The sequence below is a fragment of the Rhynchophorus ferrugineus genome, unplaced genomic scaffold (assembly GCF_030347505.1).
Source record: "Rhynchophorus ferrugineus isolate W39M unplaced genomic scaffold, kcgeb_rfMv2 rfM9, whole genome shotgun sequence".
NCBI lineage: Eukaryota > Metazoa > Arthropoda > Insecta > Coleoptera > Curculionidae > Rhynchophorus > Rhynchophorus ferrugineus.
This window is the reverse complement of record NW_027472588.1, coordinates 41606169-41628355: the sequence shown is the minus strand read 5'-3', so window position 1 is coordinate 41628355 and position 22187 is coordinate 41606169. Positions and strand designations below refer to the sequence as shown.

Sequence of the window (22187 nt, the reverse complement as noted above, 5' to 3'; positions counted from 1 at the left end):
TATGCCAGCTTTGATTTTTGATTATAATGTGGACAGGATTACCAAAACATGGACAAGTAATTTGTTATAACGTCGTATTTTTTTGGTGTTATTATTTTTCAATAATATTAACACAAATTTTCAAAATTATGAACGTTATCATCATTGCCATTGCTGATGAAGCTTAAGCATAGATTTGCTATCTGCAGCAGCGGAGTAGAAATTGACTGCTCTTAACTGAAAACTTCTGCAGCTTCTAAAGATACTTGAGCAGCTCATATAACTGAAATAATTTGATAATGGTTTAATGTATGGATCGATCCGGATCGATTAACCAAATGTCAGTATCGCTATCTGATTTGTGATTTTTCTTAAACGATTTACTTGAATTTTAGTGGACATTTGTGTATCTCTCATTGTATCTGGAAATATGTTACTTCGTTTTTTTTACTATTATTTTACTTGGGTCCAAGGTCCGATTTATTTTGTTTCAGAACACTAACCTGTAATTTCCGAATTTTGTTCGTATTTTTCAAATATTTAATAATAACATGCGTAGTAAAACGTTTTTAATTGGTAACACTTAAGTTGGTAACTTTTGAAATAAAACTAATCTTTGTTTTATATGTTTTTAATATTGTGTAAACAATCCTTTACAAAATTTCATTTTGTACAATGGAAGACTATTAACATAAAATTATATATGTTTTCGTTGTATTTAACTGTTTGGCTTTAAAATATACATGAGCATCGTTATTTTGTACTTGCTACATTTATTCGCAGCCTTCGAACAAAATAAAGATTTACGTCTAAAATATGATATTCGTTTGTACATATAAATGAAATTACATTGATATAAACACAATTTTCGAATTCGTTATGACATGTTTTTATCTGCACATATCAGTTCTTCGAACAGAGTACCGCTTAGTTCTTTTCCCCTGAGTACATGGTTGGAGTATCGTAGTGTAGCCTCGGCTAGATCTTTCACGGTCCATTTTCGATCTATCAATATACGACAGACCGTGTCGAGTTTCGCAAGTTGCTGGTGTTTGTAGGTGTAATAAATTAAAGAGGGAGCGCCGGCAACACTAGCCGCCATCCATTGAATTACGACTTTAAGTTGAACATCTCCTTTTCTAGATGAACCACAGCCCCAGTTGCCAGTTGTTATTGGTCGGATGCCATCCTTGGATTTGTCTGAAATATCTGATACCTACAATCATAATTTATAAGATAATATTATGAACTTAGCCTGTAACAAATTTTTTATTTAACATTTTAATTCACGTCTATTTGTCAGTAAAATAGTGATAAGAAAAATAGTTTGATACTTGATAGTTTAGGCTTAGTAAAAACTGAGCGTCATACGAAAGGAGAGAAAGTTCGAACATACTACAGTTTGAACATTTGGCATTATATATTCATTTAACTTCTTCAACTGTGAAGAGAGCAAATGAAAAATTATGGAAAACTAGAACAATTAGTATTGGTAAATCTACTAGGAGTCTAATAACAAACGGTTCAAAAATTAATATAGAAACAGTATATGAGAATGTAGGTGAGAGTCTTAAAACGTATACTGATTTAATATCTGCGCCCCATGCTTGGAAAGTTCATTTAATACAAGAGTCGGTCTAATAATAACCATGTGCAGTGAGTATGGATTATTGAATATCACCAAGTGGATATTGATTTTTTAAGCAAAATCATCATAAGTGGTGAAGTTCATTTTCACCATAATAAAAAGATAAAAAATTCAATAAAACAATCAACCACATCATTAAAATCTGTGACTCAGTATGTCGCAATGACGTCGCCTCAAATTTGACTTTTGGTTTATAACGTTCCTCTTGGCTTCTTTTAATCTCTAATTATTTTAACTAATGTTTTGAAGAATTTTATAGACATTTGACAACAGTACCAATACAAATCGAATTTTGTAGACTGATTCGGTTAGATTCCGACGCATCAGACAGCATTCTGTCTCTTTTTAACTAGGGTACAATGATTACGAAAAATTCGCTCCGAGTTTAAAACGAATTTTACATTTTTACAAACTGCAATTGACAATATATTCGACCTCATCTATGACGTGTATTGAGTGTTTTATTGATAGGATTATATCACACATTTATTAGTACAAGCGATGGAAAATAATTAATTTGTATCTGCCTCTTTGGTTAAATAAAGTTAATATGGTTAGTTATTTAGTTTTAGTGTCAAATCTTTACCTTGGAATCTAAGGGCAGATACATTGTACAACTAATATCTTCTAACGTTTGTATTATCGCTTCGGTAATGTAAGATACGAACCAAGCTTTACGATTAGGCTTATTTGTTAGATTGTTCTGGTCTAAAGCAACTGTTTCATTGTCTTGCTCAATGGATTCACATATACTCTACGAGAATATAAAACATCATGAAATATTACCAGTGTCAGAATATAAAAATAATTGTTTATTTGTGACATTACACGGTACTACGGTTTGAACTGTTTATAGGTTTTTTCTAGATATATTGTTAATTTCATTAGTTCAAAAGTCAAAAATTATTACACGTTGAAAAGAGATTCTAGAAGGGCATTTTCGCAATATTTCTTTACTTCCGAAAAGAAAAATGCAATGCAGGCTTTTGGAAAGTGTGTAGTGCAGTTTGTTTAAGGTGATGCGTGCTTAAGTGAACGCCAGTGTCGGAATTAGTTTGTTCATTTTAGATTAGAAAATTTCGCTCTTAATATTATTCTGCTGTGCTTTGACCGGTAAATAATTTGTTATTTTTATTCGCATTTTATATAAAATTTAAGTTATTTCCATTTAAGAGACACTGGAATTAGCTACTTGCTTTTTATTTTTATTTTATTATTTGATAATTTTCAAGTTTGAATCCATATATTAATCGGCTTAGCGAAAATTTATCCCCCCTTTTTGAGGAAAACAGGAGCACCGGGAGCTGTGAAATTTTGGTACTGTTAAAGCCTATACGGGGGGTAGAATTATTAGGCCCAAAATGTTCGTGTAATATGCGCTACAAATAAATAAATTCGAATAAAACGAAACGCGCCAAAATCAAGCAAACAGGAATACTTGTCAGATCGGCGATACAAAATGATCAATGCATTTGTTGTGAAACGTTAAAAGTGTTAGCCAAAAACAGTGTTCTATGTTGATTTCTGTTTAAGTGACTATGCTTGATGATCAAGAGAAAAAGTATAATTAAGATTAATATTGGACTAACCAACTGTGCAGCTAGACGATGTTTCTGTCTGGCCAGTTCCAAACTTAACGATTTTGCATTCAACACCAATTTATGCTTGGATGTAGTGAAACTGGCTCTGTTTTCAGGCGTTGATTCACAGGCCTCTGTTAATGGTACTGGTACGCCTAAAGTACAATGACAAAGTTAACTTTTTATTCGAAATTAAATATATATTAATTAGATAAGAAGTGTGCATTATTCACACCATTAAGAAATCTAACCAGCAAACGATTCACTCAACGTTCTCTTGAGTAAGGATCCAGCAAATTTTACAACAGCCAAATCTCGTCCGTCCAGATTTTTCTTAGTTCCCTTGTCGGTTTCCAAAATAGGATGTTCTAACCAGTTGGAAAATTGTTCGTAAACTTCTTCTAATTCGGAGCTAAATAAATTCATTGACATTAATTATATTGGAAAATATACAAAGTACAAGTACCTGTAATCGGTGCTAAAGCTGTAATCCGAAGAGCGATTTGATTCCTTTTTGCTTAAAGCGGATTGTTTATTTTTAAACTTATCGATCCATTCTTTTTCTTTGTTTAAGGAATACTGTAGAAAATCTTCATCTAAACTGTCTTCTTTCAAAGCAAATCCAGTTGAACCTCCACGTTTGACTCTACAATTTAACTTGTAAACGTTTAGGTATGTATAAGAAGGGAGACATAGCTTAAAATGCTTTGTTCGTGTTTCGTTGGATTAGTCGCCAAAGAACCGATACTACCGATTCAATCTTAATAAAATAATGGGTGTTTTTATAGGTATTTAATTTTAAAATGGCAGATATTTAAAACAATACAAAGTTAGCGTTTTGCCATTTTTATTATTTATTTTTATTATTACGATATTTATTTTTTCCTATTTTTTAACAAGACAGGTTCAAGATTGCATTGTTTCATATATCTGAACCGACTATTGATTATAATTTCAAATTCCAGATTAAGGTTAATTAAATTTTGTAATATATCAAGAATGAATAAAAAATATTAGCTATTTTATCGACTGTTTCTATTTCAAAAAGAATACAAATTTTTCAATAGCAAAGTTATATTATACACTATTATACTTACTTAATATCATAATCAGCAACTTCTGAGCCTGTAATGGAAATACCAACAGCGTAACTGGATTCCTCGCTAGAGCTTGCATATACACCAGATTGATCCTTGGCCCTCAAAGCTTCTCGTAACCTCTGAGCAAAGCTGTGGCGTCTTTCTGGCGTTTCTAAATCAACACTGTACATTCTGTGGTAATTCTCGTCACTACTTTCTATAATATTACGAAATATTAAATATACAATCATAGCTGCACATTAATTTTCCTATACAACCTTCTAAACTGCTCTTTGCGCTGTGGAAATCGTCTTCGCTTGATTCTGAACTAGATTTCTTGTTTTGAATCCTCCGAGTGACAGGCAGACATTCTCCCGATGACCCTAGCACGATGAATCTACCTCTCCTATTATGAATAAGATTCTCTGGACAGGGTTTCTCCTTTCTGATGATCGCTTCAACTTTCAGGTTACCGTTGTCGATTTTATTATTGTTACCACTGTCTTGAGAGATGAGCGAATCTGTTCTTGTTGTGCTAAAATCATATAATATCTTAAAGATTATTAATAGAGATTTAAATTCGACTTTAGACAGTCGGTAGTAGACAATACATTTTGTAAATGGATAATTGCAGATATTCTGTTGTCAAAAATTAGTAAGTGGCAAAAATTGTTGTTCCACCAGGTTTAAGCTAGTTAAGGGTTATGCGTTTATTGCGTGAAGCTATTCGTCTCAAGAAGCAGATAATTCTTATCAGAATAATGGGCCTTCCCACATAACATTAGTTCTTTGCGATATTTTCATCAAAAATTTGCGTGAAAAATGAAAAGTGCCTTGTTCCCCTGACTTAATTCGATCGGCTTTCCGACTATTCTATGAATTTAAAAAGCCACTTCGAGGCTATAGTTTTAGAAAACAGCTACAGTTACAGTGTTGTCGACGTTTGCTTAACATTTGGCGTTAATTTATAAAATAAAAAATTTGTAAATAATAACCTTTAAAATTTATTTAAGTATATGCAAGCATATTCAACTTTATGGATAATATTTTAATACATGACGATTCACGTCCATAAAACATTCAGACATGAAAATAAATAGAATTATTTCTATGTCATCTATGACGTGTATTGAACGGGGTATATATTTAATTGGATTAAGTTTAAGTAGCTAATAGGTCTTACCTACATGATTGTTGATTTATTAGAGGAACGTTGGCAGCATTTCCTTCAGAGGGATTCGAACTAATTGATTCTCCGATTGGAGACAGTCTTCTATGTCGTTGGCTGTAAATATTTGAGGTATTTAAGTTTTCTTGCTGATTGGATTGTTTTTGTTGAAAACCTAAAAGGCATTTGTTCAATTCCCTTAAGATATTGTCTTCTTCATATTGACCTATTGGTAATTTTGTATAGTTTTCTGCGTCCACGCAGCAAATTTGAATCTAAAAAATTGTTATCGATTATAATTATTAACTAGTCTGAAACTTATATAAATCTGTAGAAATGTGAACTCATTTTAAGGAATATAAAATGCATGGCGTAATTAAAACTCAACTTGTGTTTTATTTTTATTTTTTTTTCTTTAATAAAAAAATATCAGTCTTGATTTCGACGATTAGCAACAATTGAGGCATTGTAATATATACTAGCAAAATGAAAAAATATAAGGATGTTGCAACATTACATGATTTTTACGATTGTTATATGAAATAACATGAGAGAATATACTAGCAAATGTGCACTAAATAGAGGTATAGACGCATGTACCTCTCTAGGATCCTCTAAGAACTCTACACTTGCTTTGTATTTTGGATTTTTAATTCTAGAAATTTGTCTAACTTTGTCTACAGTAACAACTTCGTTGTCTTCCAATGCTTCAGTATTCAATAGCATAACCAGCAATTCTGGAACGGTACTGAATGTTATAGATTCCTAAAATAAATACATTTCTGAATTATGAGCATTCTATAATATATAGGGTGCCCATTAGGAAAGTTCATCATTTCAATTTTTCATCTTAGGTATCTGCTCGAAGAAAATTTGCGCTGAAAGAATATTAAAAGTTAATCGTTTCAATTTTTACGCTTCCGGCTAGATTATGTGAAAGAGGGAAGGGAAAGGAATTACTATAAAAATAAAATCCGGATAATTATATTTTAATATTATTTTATATAAATAAATTGAAATGTGAATTTTCCCATTAAACACAACTTATTACATATTATTATAATAAACAAGTTTGAACGGGTTGGATAGAATTATAAATTATGAATGCAAGATAATTTTTAGTGTTGAGTATTTATTCTGTATTCATACTGTAACGATAATTAAATGAGTACGAGAAACAGAATTCTATAATGTTTAAAACAATTACAAACATATATTTTAGCTTACCTGAGTGCTATCACCCTCTAAAACATTGCCACCAATTTTAGGACTACAAAAACAAATTTGTAAAGTGTCATTGTCCGCTCTATCTAGCTTACCATCATGTCTAATGGATAACGGACATAAAGGTAAGCTACATTCTAACCAATCGTCAATTGTCAGCCATTCCTTACTGCTCATTACCTAAACCAAAACGATTAGTAACTTTAATTGCTTTGGTTTGAAAATCCATTCCTTACCTGTCTCAAAACTCTGTAACAACCATCTAAATTATTTTCATCTTCTAACCAATCAAAAAAATGAAGAATACTTTTTAGTTTCGCTTTCTGTGCGTTATTATCTTGCAGTGTTTTAAAGAAATTAGCGAAATTGAAATTTTGTAAAGTCGGATGGCTTTTTCCCGTCCTGGTCGGAAAGGTTGAAAAAAACGCGTTGGCAAGAAGGGAAGCAGCGAATATGTAACTGATTTCTGTTGAATCTGCTATAATAGAAAACACGTGTTAGTTCTTTGGTGTTTTTTTATATTTATTTGGTTAAAGTTTTATAAAATATGGCATAGGTAAGCATAAGCAATTTGATTGATCTTTTTTATAATTTACTCTACACAAGACATCTGTTATTAAGCACCCATTTCAGTACATTACGCAAATAATTGATAGTTTTTGATATTAACTGATATGTTAGATTTTGTCTCGAACAAACGTTTTTTGTGACTTTATCTTCACATATAAAATAAATAAAATATTGTGTATAAGTATATATGGGTTAAAATTGGTTCCTTTACAAATTGTAATTCAGAAATTTTGAAAGACCAAGTTTATATCTCTGCTTACTGCATCAACGATAAAAAAGTTCACTCATCTGATTATATTTACCTTGTTGCTGTAAACTGAAATGAAATCCATTTCTGGGCCTAAGGTCTTTAATCATCAGTGCTCTTTTAGCGATATTCGGCAATGTTTTTGAAAGGAAAACGTTTCTCTCGTTATCTGTCATATCGTTTTCTATAAAACTATACAATCCTTCGAACTGTTCAGGATTAACTGTTTCTTCATCTGGATCTAAGCTTACACTAAAAAAAATTATCATTTACGATTAGTAAATATTAGTAGATTTGTTTGTAGTATAATGACTATTATATTATTCTGTAGCATTCAATTTTTCTATTACTGCCATTTCATTCAAATAAATTGGCTAGAATTTTGCAAAAATGTGCTGTGAACTTAATCCCTTGATCAAAATTTTTTGTTACGTATTATATAGACGAAGGTGCACCGGAATTGTTTTATTACCTAACAGTATCATTATAAACAATAAAACCGTATATTATAACAATCGTTCATAATTCAGAATAAATATGCCCAGTAGGTACATGTATAGATAACTAATGAAATATAAACGTTACATGTTACTAGTTAAAACAAGATAGGAAGGACGCAAATGGAGGACAATCATATTACTCAAGACATAATCTATCACATTCATTATCATAATTAACTTCCAATGTAAGTAAGTGAGTTTTCGGTAAACATTATTAAGTAAATATAGAATAGTGTACATTATTTGTATTTTGAACTAGCTTTTCCAAAACAACAGTATATAGAACAAGGTAATTTTAAATAAAGTAAACAACATGACATTTTGTTTATTATTTTTATATTTTGTATAAAATGGATTTACATGAAAAATATGAAAAAAACTCGTTATTTATACAATTACACGTGCAAAATCTATATATTTAGGGAAAAATCAGGATATAAAGCATACACAACCAGTCGATGACATGTTTATAAATATTACAAACAGCTGCTTTTGTCATAAAAATAAATTATAAAAATATATAATAGAAATAAAGGATACTTTATTGAATACGAATGGAGCAAATAATAAAAAATGTGATCTAATTTAAATTGGTTATATAATGTACCGAAAAAATGCTGAAATTAAGAGCATATCCACTTTAAAAACTATTTAAAGAATGCAATAATAATTATTTTAAGAATATATATTTGAAACATATTTTTAGTTGGTTTATTTTTACAGCACGAATTTCCTTTCTAATACCAGAAATCATACTATTATTCTTTAAGTAAACAAAGTTAACCAATTTGATTATCGTAATTTATGCAATAGCATTACTACTTCCAAGCATTTTTCAAGATAAAAAAAAACATTTTAATTAGAAATTAAACGATATTATTGAAATTGTTATAAAAATCTATATTTGGTAGATTGTTTAATAGCTATATAAATATTACATTAGGTTGGGGAAAAGGCATTTTCGTTTTTTTTTGCACTATTCAAATCAAATATTTCATAATATATAATAAACTTGAAGTCATGATATATATGCCGTTTTGATTGGTGGGTAACATAATTCCGCGGTAATAGAATTCAATCAGTTCCGTGCTAGCTCTCGAAGAGAACGGTCGTGTCCGGTCCGCCGAACCTACCTGCGCTTCCGAGAATTACCCGAAACTTTCCCTAAGACGGTCGACCCGTTATCACGTTTCACCAGTGCCTACGTAAAAAAAAAAAAAGCGTCTGTAAGCGCCGAAAAGGCGTTTTTACAGACAAGGCAATGGCGTCATGTACGTCAGAGCCGACGTCGCCTCCTGAACATAATCCCAGTGTTTCAAATTCAAATGGACCATCTTCAGAAGACAGCCGAGAAGTGCTTATAACGGAATTGAGAAAACAGAACGAAGACCTGCGAAAGCAGATAGCTGACCTTAAAACGTTCGCAAAAGCCCAAACAGACGCCCTGAACAAACAGACGGAAAAGCTGGAAAAGAGCGAAAAGGCTTCCGAAGAGCTCAAGGAAGAAATAAAAACTCTCACAGCTACGATAACACAATTCATGAAGCATCAAAGAGATGCCATGGAAGTAAAGATTCCCGCTGTCATAGAAATTCAGTCCCAGACACCAGCTAAACCGACACAACACTTAGACCAAACTGAAGACTCAGAAGACGGTTTCACCTTGGTGGGAAAAAGGAAAAGAGGGCCCGTCACTCCACCTCAGGAAAGCCAGCTGCCGAAGGCCGGCAACAAGGGAAAACAGGCTCCCAAATCACAACCCAATCCGGTAGCCAAGCCAGCCACTAAATCTACCCAATCGAAAGCCAAGGCTAACGTACAGCCTTCGATTACAAAATTTGCCACCAGACCAGTGCAAAACAAGCCGACCACCAAGACGGCCCCACAGCCAGTACCGAAACAAGTTACCACAAGACCAACCCAAGACCAGCCTACGCAGGTAAGTAGCCAGGTCACTAAACAAGTCTTAACCTCCACAGCAAAAACAGTGCCAATCGTTTCGGCGACTGTTTCTCAAAGTCCCCCAAAGGAAAAAATTCCGCCTATAGTGCTCCGTGATAAGAAGAGGTTCATGGAGCTCATTAGAATTACTAAGGCACAATCAATAGACATTATAACCCGAAATAAAAAGGACGGCATTTTCTTATTCGTCGCCACAAGCGACAATTACCGTAAACTTACTACCCTGCTCGAGGAAAGGAATTACCCTTACCATTCCTTCTGTCATCCGGAGGAGAGAGCATTCCGGGTAATAATAAAAAACATCCCAGAATCACTCTGCATTGACGAAGTACGTGAACTTCTCTTTGATCAAGGCTTCCATCCCAAATTTGTGCAAAGATGGAAATTAAAATCCGGGATAGAACTACCAATTGTTCAGGTAGTTGTCCCTCGCGAAGAGCGACAGATCATATATATGACCAAACTCGGCGTCATCACAGTGAAGGTCGAGGTCCAGAGAGGAAACGGCCAGCCAGTGCAGTGCTTCAACTGCCAGCTTTTCGGGCACTCCAGCTCATATTGCCGAGCCCCTCCACGGTGCGTCAAATGTGCCGGGCATCACGACACTAGATCCTGTACCAAAATCCCAGAAGCACCTCCAAAGTGCAGCAACTGCGGTGAAACTCATACCGCAAACTTCAGCGGTTGCACCTGCCGTCCTGCTCCAAGAAAACCAAAAATTCCGACCGAAACCAGACCTCCACAAGGTTCTGCATGGAGTAACCAAGGTGGCAGAAAGCTAGCCCAAAAATTAGCCAGCGCTACCCAGCCTGCTCCAACTCAAACTCCTGCTCCAACCAATACACCGGACCTTAACTCCACAATGCAGGCGTTTACTGACCCGCAGGCTTTCCTACAAGTGATCGCCCTGGCTCACCAACTTGCTCGTCTTTTTCCAAATGTCGCCGCCTAAGCGGCAACACTTACCTGTCTCTATAACTTTCAGCAGCCTTTAACTCTTCGAAATGGCTGTTCCGAAATCTCTTATACTGATGACATGGAATGCAAATAGCTTACGCGGAAAGCAAGCGGAATTGGAGGACGTCATAACATTCTATGACGTCGACATCGTGCTCATCCAGGAAACTTTCCTGAAACCTTCGCATCGTCTCTCTTTCGAACACTTTTTTGTCTACAGAAACGATAGAACTCCGGGTCGAGGCGGTGGAACCGCCATTCTCGTCAGAAAAGGAGTCAAACACGAGCTCCTTCCATCGTTATCAGTAAACAACTTCGAAACAACCTCCATTAAAATCGATATCCAAGAACGTCCCTTCGTGATTACATCCCTGTACAGGAAATCTTCTGCATTCAACTATGCCGAATACCGATCACTCGTCGAAGGAAAATTTCCGAAAATAATAGGTGGCGACTTCAACGCCCACCACCCCACCTGGGGGTGTTCCAGAGCGAATCCCGCAGGTAACGCCATCGTAGCTCTAAGTGCAGATCTGGGCTACGGTCTTGCCTTGCCAGATGAACCCACCCATCACCCTAGTACAGTCTCTCAAGGCGCAGCAAGAATCCTAGATTTCTTTATTCTTCAAGACGTAAATCGCGATTCCGAAGTTCGAGTCCTTGACGAACTAGACTCTGATCATCGTCCGATCCTTCTCAAACTCGGAAACTGCGCCACCACTCAAGTCCCACTAACAAGATTCAGGAAAAAAACCGACTGGAAAAACTACCAATCTCTTCTCCTGAAATCCGATCCAATTCCGAAAATTAACACACCAGAACACCTCGAGGAAGCCGTACTCAAGCTAACTCGTGATATTCAGTCTGCTCACGAATCTTCCACAGTCAAAATTTCATCACAACCCCAGCCGTGGAAAAACAATCTTCCCGCTTCTCTTAAACGTGAAATTCGCATCAAAAACGGTTTATGCAGATTAGCCCGATTCACCCTTGATGCTGCAGACAAAAGGGAGGCGAACAGAGCATGCAAGAGGGTAAGGGCGGCCGTCTCGACTTGGCGAGCAATGAAATGGAACTCATTTCTCGCGGACCAAAGGCTGGATGGCCCCCCTTCCTTCTGGCGTGTCTCCAAATGCCTCGTGGGGAAGACGCACAATGTCATCCCTCCCCTGAAGTCAGCGGTTACAGGAAATTTTGCAGTCACTGACCAAGAAAAAGTCGAGCTCCTTGCAGAGACCTACGAAGCTCAAATGAAATGCCTCCCACCCGCACAGAACACTAAAACTAAAGACATTGACACTGTCATCAACGAATCCAACTCCGTCAAAAGACCAGTAACCCCCGCCTTTCTTCTCAACCATTTTGTATCTCCAAAGTCTCTACAGACTATGATCGGCAAACTTCAAACCAAAAAATCTCCAGGTTTCGATGGAATATCGATTACCCAGTTAAAAAAGCTCCCGCATAAGCAACTCGCAGAACTGGCAAACATTATTAACTCCATCATGAGACTGCAACACTTCCCGGCGTCTTGGAAACACGCACATATAGCGGTTATACCCAAGAAAGGAGCAAAATCATCTCCATCTGATTACAGGCCTATCAGCCTTCTCAGCGCCATTTCGAAGCTTGCCGAGAGGGCAATACTCTACGCTCTCAACTCTTTCACAAAGGAAAACAACATCATTCCAGATGAACAATTCGGCTTTCGCGCTCACCACTCATCCGTCCATCAAGCTTCCCGTCTGGCTGCACACATCCATCATGCTCTTGACCAACGTAAAAAGCTTGGAGCAGTTCTTCTGGACCTAACCAAAGCCTTCGACAAGGTCTGGCACGACGGATTGTTCGCAAAGTGCGTGCGGTTAGGCCTCCCAGAAGACCTAACCGCTCTCATCAAGTCCTATCTCTCGGACAGATCTTTCCAGGTCAAGATCAGGGCGTCACTTTCCAGTCGTAAACAAATCGATGCTGGCGTACCTCAAGGTTCCCCGCTGGCCCCAGCCTTATTTAATCTCTTTATTTCAGATATGCCGAGAAAAGAGCATATTGACGTCGCCTTTTACGCTGACGACACTGCTTTCTTCACGGCCGCCAGGTTCGAAGTTACAATTCATGAGCGTTTACAGAAGCAGCTCGATCATGCGGTCAAGTGGTTCAAATTCTGGAGGTTGCAAATCAACCCCCTGAAAACCCAGGCCATCATTTTCCACAAGAAGCGTTACGCACTGCGCGTCTCGCAACTTAAGATCGACACCGCAATAATTCCATGGCTGGATAACGTCACGTACCTAGGTCTTCACTTCGACCGGCGGTTCGGTTGGCATTCCCAAATCCAGAAAGCAATCCAAAAAGGTTCGGGGATAGCAAACCTGCTATCTCCTCTGATCTGCCCTTCTAGCAGGCTTCCCATCTCCATCAAATGCTTATTTTACAAGATGTTAATTCGGTCCGTACTCCTCTACGGATCTAATGTCTACTTCAAGTTTGTTACACCCAACCAGGTCAAACGGCTTCAAGTTTTCCAAAATAAGCTCCTCAGGAGAATATTAAACGCTCCATGGTTTGTCAGAAATAATCAAATCCATAGGGAAACTGACACTCCAGAAATCAAGCACTTCATATCTCAATCATTCCACAAACAACAACTCAGCTCAAGTTCTTCTGAAAACGCGCTTGTTCGCGAGCTGGTCGACATGCTGGGAGCTTAGCACCGCGTCACCGCTAAGCTCTCCCCCTTTTCCAGGCTGAAACGACCTCATCCGTCGCTACAGTCATAACTTTTGCCCCCATACAACAGTACCCAGTTGTGTGTTAGCTCAGGTTCGCGAATCAATAGAATCGCCGGGCTCTCGTGCCCAATAACGGCTGCCCGATCAGCGGGTGCCATATCCCCAAATTTAATGCAGTAGCAGTAGTGATCCACAGGGGTCAACTGTGAGGCGGTTTCGGTTTAGTGTATTGGTAAGCCCAGAGGCAGTCCCACATAACCCGGTCCAACTTGTCACTCCAGGGCAAGTCTCCGCGACCAGGTATGCGTCATGCATTCCACCGCCTGGTTTTTAGGCCAGAACAAAAAAAAAAAAAAAAAAATAGAATTCAATCAAGGAATCAAGTGATTTTCACAGAGATCGAGACAAAGGACAATCGTATGAGCATTCATTAAAACCTGCTCCACAAAATCAGAGCCACAGAAACATCCTTACTATTCTTTTAATTAAAATGTATTATGTAAGTTTTTTCATTTATCCTAATCGAAAAGAATAGTAACTTAGGTTCCCATGTCAGGGAATAACTTATTTGTATGTAAACACTCTTAATACATATATGGTAGATGGTAACAGAATGAATTCTAGTGACGCAACTTACCTACACATCTCATAGATCTTTTGCATTGACTGTATCATTTCCCGAGATGTAGATGAGCTGATAATTGTCTTTAAATGTTTTTTAACCGATTCCCACCAGGGTAGGTCGGATGGTAACATAACTAGTGCCATTTTTATATAGAAAACTGAAAAAAATATCAATACACTATAATGGTATTTTTTGTTGGCTAAAGGAAAACAATATATCCGAATTTAATATTCGCTATTTTATTTTATTTTATTCTGATGCGCCTGACTTCTCTAATAGATTGAATAATTTTTTTATTATGAAAATATTTTGTCAAAAAATAATATATAAAACTGGCCGATATATATTTTGAAAATATCTGATTGTCATGAACTCAATATGTATTCGTATGTGTTTTGTTTTCTTCAGAGTTCCTTATCATAATTATTTTTTAATTATTTTAATATTTAATTATTACAAAAACTATGCAAAATAATCGATATACCAACTATTAAAGTAATTTTATCTGAAATACTAATGAAAGTATTTTATTGATTATATTGCTTAATAAGTTTTGTTGTTCAATAGAATCCAATTATATGACTTCTTTATCTCTATTTCTATATTATTATATTTTAGGGAACTAAATCGGGCGAATAATGATTGTTTTATTCAATTCAATAATTAAATTGCTGCTTTTGGATTGAAGATCTTTATATCCTACTAGAATATTTTATGGTATAAAATGTTTAAATATACGTTTATGTTACGTTATACATATCTGCTATAAATGCATTGCATATAATTTGCTCCTTTTAACAGAATAGTTGTTAGAAATATTATAAAAAACGGCAGTTGTGTAAAAATGAAACAACCTGTCCGCCACTAACACTATATCGACCACCTGTTAAAAACAGGACTAAATTAAACCTGTGTTTAACTCAAACTTAACATCGACATATGCGAAATAATAGTTCCCCTATTTTTAAAATGCTGAGATAAACTCAGAAAACGAACTCCATTGTAATGACCCGCCACAAATAGTTTTTGAATGTTGATTTTAATAATATAAATATGCAACCATAAATACGAATACATTAATGTCCTGTTACTTAATAAAATAATTGAATACCCAAACTTGTTACTTTGAAATATTGACAGTCAAATCAACCCAATTAAGTAAAAAACAAATGAATAATTTTATTTTTAACTGAATAATAAACGAGCTTACCTTAAAAAATTGTTAAGATTAAATTGGACACCGTTAATAATAAAAATATGCCTTGGCTCTGATTATTTTTAGACGCGTAACACAACAGAGAACTCGGTAGTTTTCTGCAAGCACGAACCGAACACATAGTTGGTGTCGATCGGATCCAGGACTGGAAAGGGGATCGTATTCAGTGGAAATCCGGAAATGAACTAATTCATAATTGGGGCGACAACTTAGACGGAAAAGAAACGAAATTGTTGCACGCCTTTAGGAAGCCATGCCGTTACAGGGAGCGTCGGGCTCATCTACGTTAAAAATACGTCGCGACGGACGTTGCCGAGGTAACGACGACGCCGACGTCACGCCAACGAGTTTGCATATCTAGAGCCTTCGAACGTGAAACGTTTTTATAGGCTTTTAGCTCGTTTTCCGTGTTTCAACTCTATATATTTATACAGCGAGTATTGTCGGAATTTAATGAATAGGAATGGGTTAATTCTCTCGGGGTTAAGGCTACGGCAATGTTAGAAAGAAAGTTATTTAGTGAAGAACTTCCATAATATTTCTTCTCTAGAATACTTTTTATAACTATGCATATTTAAAATTTATAATAGTTATAATAACTTAGTTATTGTTATAATTATTCTAACAAATAGGAATTTAAAGTAATTTTCGTATTAAAAATGCAATTTTTTACTATAATATTATATTTCAATAACCTCCGAATCTTTGCAATGTTTTAAAAAAAATGGATAAAAATAATTAAAGTAGTAAAGTCATACTTTACCCTGGATCATATCATGTGAAAAAAATAGCTTTGACAAATAGCGAAAAAAAGCTTCGATCAGCGTTACTCGGTCTCTGATTATTTGAAGCCTTACAAGCTTCAACGATTTACTAACTGAAGGTAATTTTTTTTTCAATGTAGTCGATTGTAAAATTTCAAATAAATCTTAAATTCAAAATCTATATTAGCTAATTGTAGTTTTAATGGCCGTTTAGATTGAAAGTTGACCTTTTTATGTAATGAATCTATGTTTGCTATAGTTAGTTAAGGGTATTGAAATCACTATCTATACGTATATTTAACTCATTTTTGATTCGGTAAAAAACACACTGAATCGTATTGTTATTGGTCGGCTGTGATAATTAAGTATTTTAAATTAGTACCTCTAGCAGAGGTACTAAACGAGGCCCTTTAAAATTGAATATAAGAAGCACGTTAAAAATCAACAATAATCATATAATTCGGTTGATTACTAAACGGGCAGTTACTCAATGGATTTAAATAAAATTAGTAGAAAAAGTAGGAAAATATATTCAAGTGTACAATAATATTTTTATATATATTTAAGATATAAAATGGCTCCGTGACAGTAATTGAAACAAATGTTTATAGCGAAAAGCAGCCAATCTAACGTTTGTTATGTCGTATAACTTTTCTAATGTTTTTTAGCGTAATCTGTATATTATATAATTTTTTTTATTTCGTTACTTCTTACATTAGATATATTTAGTATAATCTTAATTTATAAATTAAGTTTTTATTACTATTCTGTTGTATTTGCATCAATACATAGGCTAGACGAGTACGTGGTAAATACATCAGTATCAATATTATAAATAATATATAATTCTGAACGAAAATATTATAATTTTGAAATAGTTTAAATATTACAACAATAAATAGAGGCTGACAATAAATAATATTTATTTTAATCATTTGTACACATTATAATTTAACCTGAATTTCTTATAATTTAAATTACAACAGCATGATTCATTTGAATACAAAATAAGTTATTGTTGTTATTAGGATCAAAATGATATCTATTCTGGATAAATTTGCTATACTGCAAGTTCTTTCTACCGCCTTGATGTTCAATCCTTTCTGGATCAATATTTCGTGGGCGTAGTGGATATCCTGATAGTTCAATGTGTTTTCCCTGGATAGGATAACCGTGAATAATTCCATTCCTTTATTTAAACGATGACAAAATGTCAGAACTAGATGATTTCCAACAGCTTTTACAACTTGAACTACCCCGGCAAAATGTTTTGTGTTCTCTGGTATAGTTTGAGCTAGAAAAAAAAAACGTATATTAAATTTATAATCTTCTAAAATTAACTACATCGTTAAAGCCCTGGTTTAACTGATGATTCCAATTCCATCCAAATTTTACTATTTAAAAAAACAACAACATACGTACATACATAACGTACAAAATATGTAAAAATTATTATAAAAATATGTAAAAATAAGTTTTCAGTTTCTACTATATTCGGATATAAAATATTATTAATGTATTAAGGGAAATTTAATCATTGTTTTTAAATGAAACTGAGCTTTATATTTAATGCAATAAAACAGTACAGTAAAGAAAAAACATTGTTAACTCAATATTGTTGACCGGAGTTTAATCATGATCAATAATATAACCTTAAACCGACATGTTATGGTAATATACAATGGGGAACATTCCCAGTTAAACATTAGTAGTAAACAAATAATAAAAATACCATCGTCAGGTCCAGAACTAATCCAAAACCCTGGCCGGCTAACGTTGTATTTCAAATGGTATTCCGTAGTGTAAACATCGTCCCAGAATAGACGTAAATATCTCATTGCGTATAGGTACTTAACGTAACCATCGCTGATAGCTTTTCGTCGTTGATAGTCATATGTTGTCGATCTAGAAATATAGTTTTATTAGTTGATTAATGAGAACTGTTTTGTTTGGCTAGTTGTATTATATTAATGTTAGAATAGTTTATTTTCTTTTAATATGTCATTATCATATTTTATACGTTATATAATTTATTTTCTCGATGAAAATTTATTCATATAAATTTTCTTGAAGCAATGATGTATTTGCCGTTTTGATGACTTTTGTCACTTCTCTGACACTAAGGTTTTATATTTATTACATTTTTGGTCTAATAATGAAAAGACAGTAATTTATTAACGAATATTTTTCGAATATATTAACTTCGCCTGAACCAATAATCGTAACATTTTTTCCGCTTTGATTGAGGTACCTCCAAAACACGGTTTTTGAATGTACCAACGGCTTCTTCAGGTACCGAAAAACTTTGACCACGAGAATTTATCTTGATATACAGGAATAAAAAAAGTCATTTGGTGTCAAATCCGGGCTATACGGAAGATGACCCATCAATTCGACCTTTTCGACATGATATACAATTTAGAATTCACCGTCCTACATTCCTTTAACGGCACGGTTGCCACCAATTATTATGTCCAGTTATTTTGAAGAAACAGGCCATCATTTGCTTCGAAGTACTTTACGCACGAATCGCTTTATTTAGCTCGTCTTGTAAGACATATCCATACAGTGGTTTGTTGTTTTGTGTCGGACTCATACGCATAAATCCAAGATTCGTCACCTGTGTAGAAGTTACACACAGCTTTTGATGCACCGTGATTATATTTCTTGGCTATTTATTTGCTCCAATTGACACGCACCAACAATCCAACAATTGATTGGCATCTTTTTTTCGAGCTCTTTCCAAGTTCGGCGGAATCCAACGTAAATAAAGCTTTGTTTACGCAAGTTGAATTTAAATGATAAAACCTTCCCAAGAAGGTTAGGTTTATAAGGGCAAAATTTCCAGTTGGGAACGTCAGATTTAGTTTAACAACACTTAATATTAGCAAGTCTCGAAATATAAATAATAACCTAGGTAAAACCCATAATTGCATCACAGAAGATTTTCTAACATTTCTGGGGATGAAATCGAACCAAATGACTTTTAGAAACATTTTATTTTCAATAAAATATTAAAATAATCTTGAAATCTTGCTTTACTGGAATGTAAAGTGGTAATTCGAAATGAAATATCACATCAGATATTATTTAAATTTTTGTATTAGTTATGAAAGATCCCAATTATAGCGCAGGACGCCAGTTCAGTGAATAATAAGTTAAAATTAGAAAGAAAAGTTAAATAAATATATTACATAAATTAATCTTGGGAGATTTACAAGATTGGAGTAGTGGATACTATTTAACATCGGATACTTCTGTGATTGTTTTGAAATCAGCTCGGCTATTAAACTTTTCTTTTTTTAATTTTTTGTTATGAAAGTGTTGTATTACTTTTTCATTTTAGTTTCCTAAAACGTATTGCGAATACTAAATATTTAATTGCACTGGGAGATATTCACTTACGAACGTAAATAGATAAAATCATCTGAGGATGGAATCAACTTTATTCAACTGTGATACAAAAGGAAAATTAAATATAAATAAAACAATGATTTAAAAAAAAATTTTAAAGAAATTTGTTAAATGAAATAAAAGTATAGGGTGGGTCAAAAGAAGATTCAGCATTTCGGTTTGGAAGAGGTTTGATTCTGCTGATTGTACGTTAGAATAAGTAAACACTTAAAAAGTATACACAATTATATCATTATAATTAACTTTTATATTATCTAGTTAGTTTTTTCGGATGATGATGCCAGTTTTTGATTTACTCGAATGAGTGTGCGTGGATTTTAGATTTATGACGTACATTTAGTTAAAAAATTAAAGTTTAAAAACTTAGAAGGTGAGGGTTGTATCACTAGAAGCCTTTGCTTTTGTTAATATTTTTTTAAAAATATAATCTGTCTTTTTTAAATTTTAAACTGAACTTTATTACGGCTCACTCTATACTTTATATTGTTAATATTATAGACAGCATCCATATTCATTTATAATAATTACCACAATGTTGTTAATCTAATATTAATCGCTAGGCTTCGGAAATAAAACTTTAATTTTATTTCATATTATTGGTTTTGTTTAATTGAAGTCGATATATAAAATCAGATATTTTTAAAACCTGCAAATAATCCAATTCAAATAGAATGCAGGAAACGATTCTCGTTCAAATTATCTTGTGTACAATAGAGTTTGATCCGAAAAATTTGTATTTCATTATAGTTGCAAATAATAGGTAAATATATATTTGTTATTTATTGTACAAGAAACTTATAATTTTCGCATACTGTCATCGAGAATTTTTAGTCTTACCGATCATATTGTTCCTTAATTTTACGATATTCATCGTCACTAGAGAATTTTGTTCTGGGATCAGTGGGATTCTTCAAATATGGATATCCAGAACCATATGTCGTGTCGTAACTTTTGAATAACGGATTGGTAGTTGTGGACACTGCTCGGTCCTCCGTTATATGAATAACAGGACAATTAGTCAAGTTCATCGTGTAGTGCCGATCTTCTGTGTGAATTATTTTCTCTATTACGTACCATATTCCCTCCAACTGAAAATAAAACATTTTCAAGCCTGGGATTAATATTTTCGGTGTATACTTTTTGAATGCCCATTTTTGTTGTGAAATTTATTAAATAAAATCAACTAAAAATAGAGAAATATGTTAACTGTAATTACAAATGTTTCATAATGATGGTTTTATAGTACGGTTTTATTGTTTATGAAAAAGAACCAATTGTATTCTACGTTATAATTTTATATCTTACTGGATAAAACTACTTATTTTTATGAGAAGGTATTTTCAGTGTAACTTAGCATACATTATAAAAACAAAAGGTTTGTATGAAGATATTAAATTGTTTAATAATTTGTGGAAATGAAATGGATGATTTCGAAAAATATTATAGTGGTGGTAAGTAAAATAGTATAGAATTTTGATGATGAGTTCTACTACCAACTAATAGATATCACTATACGCAGTTTTTGAGTAGCCTTATTAATTAAATATTTCGAACCAAATCTTACTATATACATAAATATACTTATTGTATTTGTAGCTAAAATGCAAATTTAGAAAAGCTATTGATTAAAACTCAATCTTACAGTAGATATCTCAAGTAATATTTCCTTAGTGTACTAAAATGATACTAGAATATAAAAAATCATACACACATATAGAATACACATACATATACGAATATGCAGAATAATTTTATGATTTCTAGTTTAATACAAAAAAAAATTAATTGAAGTAATAGCATAATAAGAGTGTTTGTGTTTAATATGAAAATAAAAAATGGTTAAATAACAAAATATAGGTCAGTTTATTAAATTCAAAATTTACCTGACTTATATCAACAATCTGCTGCATTTTCAGGTCGGTACAGAAATAATTCGAACCTTGATAATAATCGCCATAACACTGCACAATAAACAAGCACATTATCCAAATCAACGACAAAATCTTCATCGTTTCTTTCTGGTTTGCTATAGCCACTTATAGATAGTACACGCTTTTAACAAATGACTAAAGTCACCGGACGAAATTGCAACTATTTAAAAATTTATGCTTAAAAAAATTGTTTTCGTCTCCACTTTGTGGGTGACAGTTACGTGTCTATTTAATCTAATCTAAGCCAATTTAATGTTAAATGTTCCAGCCAAGTCTAATCTGCATCAACGTGTGAGTTTCACTCCAACCAGTCTTTAATTGAGCCATATTTGTGCCATATTTTTTAATCGTAACGTAGTGAGATGATTCACACAGGTTAAAATTGAGAAGACCATGGATCTAATAGTTCAGCCAAACATTTTTAAGGTACTCTGCCTAGAGAAATAAAGTACTGTTTTAGGCGTTTTCCGAGCAGGATAAAAAATAACATTTTTACTACTCATTTTTACTTGTTACTTGCTTGTTAGGATTAGGGTTTCAGGATTAAAAAATCACCAATACATTTGGTGAAAACATTCACTAATGAACTAT

General features: G+C 33.8%; 2 protein-coding genes across 5 annotated transcripts; both read right to left on the bottom strand.

Annotated features, from left to right (window-relative positions):
* Positions 1 to 594: 594 nt before the first annotated feature.
* Positions 595 to 15801, bottom strand: LOC143203021 (uncharacterized). Of its 4 annotated transcripts, none has more exons than XM_076415111.1 (14): positions 15482 to 15801; positions 14284 to 14428; positions 7551 to 7747; positions 6915 to 7156; positions 6682 to 6858; positions 6055 to 6219; positions 5470 to 5729; positions 4565 to 4821; positions 4305 to 4503; positions 3674 to 3853; positions 3459 to 3619; positions 3217 to 3362; positions 2214 to 2381; positions 595 to 1195 (listed from the first exon to the last, which is right to left on the bottom strand). In XM_076415111.1, the coding sequence occupies exons 2-14, from the start codon at positions 14412 to 14414 to the stop codon at positions 857 to 859; spliced, it is 2622 nt and encodes an 873-aa protein (XP_076271226.1). In that variant the 5' UTR covers positions 14415 to 14428; positions 15482 to 15801; the 3' UTR covers positions 595 to 856. The 4 variants fall into 4 exon arrangements, with proteins under 4 accessions (XP_076271226.1, XP_076271227.1, XP_076271228.1 ...); XM_076415112.1 differs by having other exon boundaries at positions 6915 to 7153; positions 15482 to 15780; XM_076415113.1 differs by lacking the exon at positions 2214 to 2381 and having other exon boundaries at positions 15482 to 15781.
* A 1356-nt stretch (positions 15802 to 17157) lies between these two features.
* LOC143202674 (uncharacterized) lies at positions 17158 to 21750 on the bottom strand. The gene is made up of 4 exons (XM_076414348.1): positions 21549 to 21750; positions 20503 to 20753; positions 17984 to 18156; positions 17158 to 17545 (listed from the first exon to the last, which is right to left on the bottom strand). The coding sequence occupies exons 1-4, from the start codon at positions 21672 to 21674 to the stop codon at positions 17244 to 17246; spliced, it is 852 nt and encodes a 283-aa protein (XP_076270463.1). The 5' UTR covers positions 21675 to 21750; the 3' UTR covers positions 17158 to 17243.
* Between the last annotated feature and the right edge of the window lie 437 nt (positions 21751 to 22187).

Coding starts and splice junctions, on each gene's coding strand:
- LOC143202674 (XM_076414348.1), bottom strand. CDS start 21,674: ATGAAGATTTTGTCGTTGATTTGGATAATGTGCTTGTTTATTGTGCAG. Junction 20,754..21,548: donor AGATTGTTGATATAAGTCAG/GTAAATTTTGAA, acceptor TTTTATTTTCAG/TTGGAGGGAATATGGTACGT. Junction 18,157..20,502: donor ATTAAGGAACAATATGATCG/GTAAGACTAAAA, acceptor CTATATTTCTAG/ATCGACAACATATGACTATC.
- LOC143203021 (XM_076415111.1), bottom strand. CDS start 14,414: ATGGCACTAGTTATGTTACCATCCGACCTACCCTGGTGGGAATCGGTT. Junction 5,730..6,054: donor TCTTAGAGGATCCTAGAGAG/GTACATGCGTCT, acceptor ACAATTTTTTAG/ATTCAAATTTGCTGCGTGGA. Junction 3,363..3,458: donor GTTGAGTGAATCGTTTGCTG/GTTAGATTTCTT, acceptor ATTGTACTTTAG/GCGTACCAGTACCATTAACA.